The sequence below is a fragment of the Calidris pugnax genome, unplaced genomic scaffold (genome assembly GCF_001431845.1).
Source record: "Calidris pugnax isolate Ruff unplaced genomic scaffold, ASM143184v1 scaffold111, whole genome shotgun sequence".
Lineage (NCBI taxonomy): Eukaryota > Metazoa > Chordata > Aves > Charadriiformes > Scolopacidae > Calidris > Calidris pugnax.
This window is the reverse complement of record NW_015090872.1, coordinates 2,943,882-2,949,881: the sequence shown is the minus strand read 5'-3', so window position 1 is coordinate 2,949,881 and position 6,000 is coordinate 2,943,882. Positions and strand designations below refer to the sequence as shown.

Genomic DNA, 6,000 nt, shown 5'->3' with positions numbered 1-6,000 from the left:
CCCGCCGGCGGGAATCGCGGGCTGGGTGGGAACCGGGGGTGTTTCTGCCTCTCCCTTCCCTTCCTCCCCGGCCCGGCCCGCGCTGGCCCGGCGCCCGGCGCGCCGGTGGGGCTGCCGCGGCCTGAGGAGCGGTGCCGTTTGCTTCCCCTTCGCCGAACTGCAGGGAGCGGGCGGCGGCGAGGAGCGGCGGCGGGCAGGAGGAGCTGCCGCCGCCCTGAGGTGGCGGCGGCCCCGAGGAGCGGGCGATGGACGGGGAGGGCGAGGCGGATCTCTCCCACGGCAGCGCGGCGCCGCGCTGGAAGAGGAGGTCGACCCCTCGGCCGCAGCCCCGCGGCTGGAGCAAACCCCGGCCCCAATCGTACCAGAGCCCCAACGGGGTGCTCTTCACCGACTTTCCCGTGGAGGACAGGTGCACCTTCACCGTGACTCAGCCCGCCGGCACCGTCAGCACCTGCCCGGGCAGCGCGGCGCTCCGGAGGGGCCCCTCGTTCTTCAATTCCAGCATGGGATCGGTATCCAACGGGAAGGCGCAGCCCCCAGCCGGTACGGCCGACTCCCCTGAGCGGACCTCCCCGGTGCTGACTCTGGTTTCGAACAGTTCTGTCGTTTTTACCGCCAACGGCACCACTACCTCGCCGGGGAGCCAGCTGGGCCGTCCCCTGAGGATTTCCAGCCCGTCAGCGCTTACCCCGCGGCAGGAGCGGATTGTTTTTACAGCCAGCCCTCAGCCCTCACCGACGGGAGAGGCACCCTCCCCCGCCAGCACCAACGCGCTGCCCCTGCAATGCAACCGGCTTTCCAAAACAGCAGAAAAAGTGGCGCCGGGGCCCCTCGGTGTGTCCCCCACCATGTCCCCAGAGCAAGGCGGAGCTCCTCAGAGGCCGGCGTCCCCTCAGGAGCAGCCGGTGGTCCTGAGCACCGACAGCCCCGCCGCTCTCAAGGTGGGCACACAGCAGATCATCCCCAAGAGCTTGGCTTCTGAAAGCAAGGTGAAGGGCAAAGCCAACAGCCAGAATGCAGAGACCAACAGGAGGGTGCTGAAGGTCCGGAGCATGGTGGAGAGCCTCAGCTTGCCCTTGGTCGCCGATGCTGAGGAGGAGGCCGAGGGCGACCTGGACAGCCCAGGGACCCTGAGGCGAGGCTTGAGGTCGACATCATACCGCAGGGCGGTGGTGAGTGGCGTGGACTTGGACGGCTCTGCTAATTTTAAGAAAAAAAACAGAATGTCCCAGCCCATACTTAAAGCAGTTGTTGAAGATAAAGAGAAGTTTTCGAGCCTGGGGAGGATAAAGGTAAGTTTTGTTGACTGGTGACGCCTTGGTTTGAATGGAATAGACCACAGGAGTGTGATTCGCAACCTCTGTGTTTTCCATAAATGCTGGGCTTTTTTCATTTTGCTTTTTGCTACCATGAAACTTCGTAAGTTAGTGATGAGTCTTGCAGATCACTTAAAAGTGTTGTTTTCAAAGTAAAGTGGCGGAGGCTTCAGGGACACAACTCCATTGAAATCTGGGCAGCTCAAAAATGTGTGGATGTCAGCCTCACACTTGCATTTCCTGCTGGATTCCCCAGCACATGGAGATTTTCTTTCACAATCAAATTGATGTTTTAAAAGCATAAACAGGAAAAAAAGAGACATTGACTAAATAAAGTCTGCCTGCTAGAGTAGATAGACTGACAGAAAAAGAAACTTCCTCCCTTACTCCTCTATCTGAGGCATTGCTTTTTAAGTATTTTTAAAACTCAGTGATTTTTAAATTCAGAGGCCACTTAAGGTATCTTTTTGTACCTTAACTGTAATGCCTGCAAATAGAAGTAGAATGCTTGGTTTTAATTTTTGATTGTAATCCCTTAGGATTAGTAGATTTATATTGAATGTTAATGTATTAAAACTAAACTATAAATACTGAAAATATTCTTTTACTTGAACATACAATATTGTAATCCTGTATTTCCTTCTTTTTAAATATAATTAGTTTTTAAAAAATATATTGGTAAGTTTCTGCAGAGTGTTTGCAATTGTTTAATAAAGTACTTCAGGCTAAGGGCTAAAGCTGTAGCTATTAAAATAATTATTAGCTATATGACAGTATTTGGCCAAATTAAATATTATGGTTATGGAAGCTTTTGTGAAAATGTGGTGAAATAGTAATAGATCAAAATGTGAACTACTTCTGAGTAGGGAGGTGGTATTTGTTTTGGTAATAGACTGTAACAGTAGGTTATGTTTAAAATAGGAGGACATGACATTGTCCTTTCTTTACACACAAAACTCTTTTTCTAGTAGTGGTTTTTTAAACAGACTTCTTAGACCATAGGACTTGTTGCACCAAAGCAGCTGTTTTATTTCAAAGGTTTGTTTTGGTCTCAAAACGCTAGTTTACAAAATACTTACTGTGGTTGTTCTTTGCAGGGTGCATGGTTAGAAACAGCCGCTCAGTCATGTACCTTACATCCTCCTAGAAAAACCCAGTGACAGTGGGATGAGTTACAAGTTCACTGAACTCTTGTAAAGCTAATATAGTATGCTTTTGAAACATAGGGAAAATGAAGCATTTGGGACAAATACGTATAAACAATGCATGAGAGAAGGAAAACTAGAGTAGCTTTTCACTTTCTGTCATGAAGCAATTGTTTTTGTGAGTACTTGTCCAACATCAGAAATTTATAGATTAGGGCCTGTTAATTTGGAGCCTAAGTATCAAATAAAAGAGAAGTTCTTGTTACTGTTGGTTATTTTGCATACTTCTTTTAATGTGTATGTGTCTCTTTAAATTATCAGAAGAAAATGCTGAAAGGACAAGGAACATTTGATGGGGAAGGTAAGCTCTTTTCTGTACAGACTTGGTTATATGCTCAATCACAAGAGACACGAGTTTCAGGATCATTTTGCACAATTTCATACACAGTCAAAGACTAAGTACCTTGTTTTTCAGTACACTGACTAAAATATGGAACCATAATTTTGGCACTAGACATACTTTAGGGAATACTTTAAAGAATATAGTATGGCAGGTTAAAAATGGGGTTTTGTTTGAAGGGCTTATTTTCAACTTAAACTCTTGGCCTTGCTAAAAGATGAACTGATCCATGTGTCTATCTGAGCCCTAAAAGTTCTGTAGGATTACATAGATGAGGCTTGTTTCTCCAGCTGTGACTGCCTTCCTGCTTATTCACTGTGACTCTTTCCAGGTGCAAGACGAGGCTTTTGTGCATCAGCTCACAGGCTTGGGGTCATCACCTGCAGCAAGTGCCTGAATTGTTACTCTCTGAGCTTATGGTTCATGCACCTATTTCTCTCTTTTCCTCATAAGGCTAGGATATGGGGGTGAATGCCTTGACTTTGTAATCCTTTTCTTTTCTTTACTTAGGCTTCAAGTTTAAGTGTCAGAGAAACATTATCCATGTATCTGCTCTTTCATGTTACTCATTAATTCTGGGCTTTGCCAAGTTTGCTCTTTTCCCAATATTTCAACCAGAAAAAAAATTATTTCCTGGCTACGAGTCCATGGAAGCTTTATTATAGTAGCTGCTACTCTCTTGGCTTTTCTCTGCTTAATGCCTCCTTAAGGTCATCTCAGCTGTGGTATTACCTTCCTTTTCCTCCTGTTTGCCTTTTCAAAACTTGCCACTTTCTTCTATTTGCATCACCCCCTATCTTAGTTTCAGCTTTTCTCACTCTATATCTCCTAATGATGTTTTCTGGAGTCTCTTCCAATGGCTCCCTTTTATCTTGGGCAGATCCCAACTAACAACTTTTTCTGCCTCTGAGCATTCCGTTACTGTACACTATTTCCTGTCTTAAAAGTGTGTGAACTCTATAGACATGTTCCAAAGAACAAACACAAAAGGCTGGACTGTGTGTAATACTCAGCCAGGGCTGTAAGGTCCGAGCAGGTGGAACAGATCCATCCAGCCCTGTGTAAGACCTCAGGAGTTCTAACTGTCTGTTGAGCTGCCAGACCTTTTACTTCTTTCCCCTTTCTCTTGCATGGGGAAAATTGGATATTGTCCAAAGCCTGGCCCATCTCTAATAGTACCTTTTAGAGCTTGCTTTTTTAATTGCTTAATCCATCTGTAGGTTATTCTGGTCTTGAATTTCTCTGTCCTTTTCTGTCTGCTTTTGAAATGGGTGTGTGGTCCAGGAGGTTGGGAAATGGAAAGGGTGTGCTCCACACCTGTGTTTCTTTACCATTGATATTACTGAACTAATACTGGCAGTACTGAAATACATAACGAGTGTATTTTGTTTTAAGGTTCATAGGCCTCATGCTTGTTCAAGCAAGCTTTGAAGTTTCTATTTGGAATGTTTCTGACCTCAAATTTCTGAAATTTGGATCATTTCCTTCTCTTAGTGAAGTGTGAAGATGGTATTTAAAGCTGACAGAAAAAAACTTGGCATGGAAAGTGGACATTAATGGTCTTGCAGATCAAAATAGCTAGACCTCCAGATTAGTGACTCTGCTTTACTGACATGCTTGTTCCATTTTTAAATTGCTGGCTAATTATGAAACATTGTACAGCAAACCAAGGAAGAGAAAATTGTTTTCTGTTTTTTCTTGACAAAGGACACATCTGTTCTTTAATTCAGTCAGTGTGGATCTTTTTGGTAGTGGTACAGTGATCCATTGTTACTGTACTGCACCATTGTCCACCCTAAATAAGATGCTATCTTTGTCTCTTGGAGTTTGTGAACGGCACATTGACATTTTGCTTTCTTTTATTGTTTAAGCATTACTTATAATTTTTATGAAAGCAACTAAGCTAACTTTCTAGCAATTAATGACATGCTGTTGTTGTTTTATAGAAAATGCTGTATTGTATCAGAACTATAAAGAAAAAGCTCTGGATATAGATTCTGATGAAGAGTCTGAGCCCCGAGAGCAGAAATCAGATGAAAAGGTTGTTTTTCACTATAAGCCCCTGAGATCAACATGGAGTCAGCTGTCCGTTGTGAGTATTTGATCATTGTAGAGCCAGACAAAGTATCTAAAAATGTATTGAAGCAAGTCTTTTTACTTGCTCTTTGAGTTTTTGGCTGAAGTTTGTTTTCTTCTCCCTTCCAAAATCTAAGGCATCTTCTCACTTTGAAAAGGTGTCTGAATTTTTCTGTTGACAAGTTTGCAACTATTCAGATGTTATTAATCCAAATCCAGAGGTCTGAATATAGTTTTTGTTTAAGTTTTATGTAAGGTAACTCCAATAGCTTAAAGAAAGCATAAAGCATATTTTCTCTGTCAATTTTAGTAGGTATAGACTGATGTTCCTGCCAGAATCAGTTTCCCTGGTTACCTGACACCTCCCTTTTTCTAGCGCAAGTGTTTGTAGGCTCATGTGGCCACACAAAAGTTGGGGTCCGTGATGTGAAATTGCCAAGAAAAAAAATGCAGTGTGAAATGCAAAGGAATTAATATTTCATAATTTTACTCTTTAAGATACATTTCTATTTTTTTTTCTTATTAAACTATGCTGGATAAAAAAAATCAAACCTCCTTCTTTATTTGCATATTGAATTTAAGACCCAGACTCTCTCCTTCCCCCAGTCACTAGGGATGGCTGCTTGGACCTTGCCTGCACGGGGTGCCGGGAGCTGCGCCGGTGCAGGTCCTGAGAAGAGTTATGGTTTACGTTAATGTATGTTGCTGTATCTGGCTGTTCTGCATGAGGTGCTGCCAGGAAGCCTGAAAAGACAGGTTTAAATCCTAAAAGCATGTAAACTGAGAGTAAAATCTGAAATCTCTGCTTTCCTTTTGGTAAATTGGAGTGGTATGGACCAAACCTTAAATAGGATTTAGTCCCGTTCTTTTTTTTCAATGCAATTGAGAAAGTTCATTTTAGGGTCCTGTATTTGGCAAAACCACAACTTCACTGTGTTTCTGAGGTTAATCCTTTGATTATTTCTGTGGCTTCTGGAGGGATATCCCTAAAACGAAGGGTTTGGGGGTTTTGTTTTATTTTTTTAATATAACTTGCAGAATGTAGAACCTCATCTCTATGTGT

The 6,000-nt window shown here is 43.6% G+C and overlaps 1 protein-coding gene across 1 annotated transcript in view; it reads left to right on the top strand.

Moving 5' to 3' along the window:
* The first annotated feature begins 6 nt into the window (after nucleotides 1-6).
* Nucleotides 7-6,000, top strand: part of ARHGEF26 (Rho guanine nucleotide exchange factor 26) — a 54,457-nt gene continuing 48,463 nt past the window's right edge. Inside the window, exons 1-3 of the mRNA XM_014946012.1 lie at nucleotides 7-1,292; nucleotides 2,783-2,822; nucleotides 4,808-4,953. Of these exons, the coding sequence (XP_014801498.1) occupies nucleotides 246-1,292; nucleotides 2,783-2,822; nucleotides 4,808-4,953 (1,233 nt within the window). The 5' untranslated portion in view covers nucleotides 7-245. The remainder of the gene's footprint in view (nucleotides 1,293-2,782; nucleotides 2,823-4,807; nucleotides 4,954-6,000) is intronic.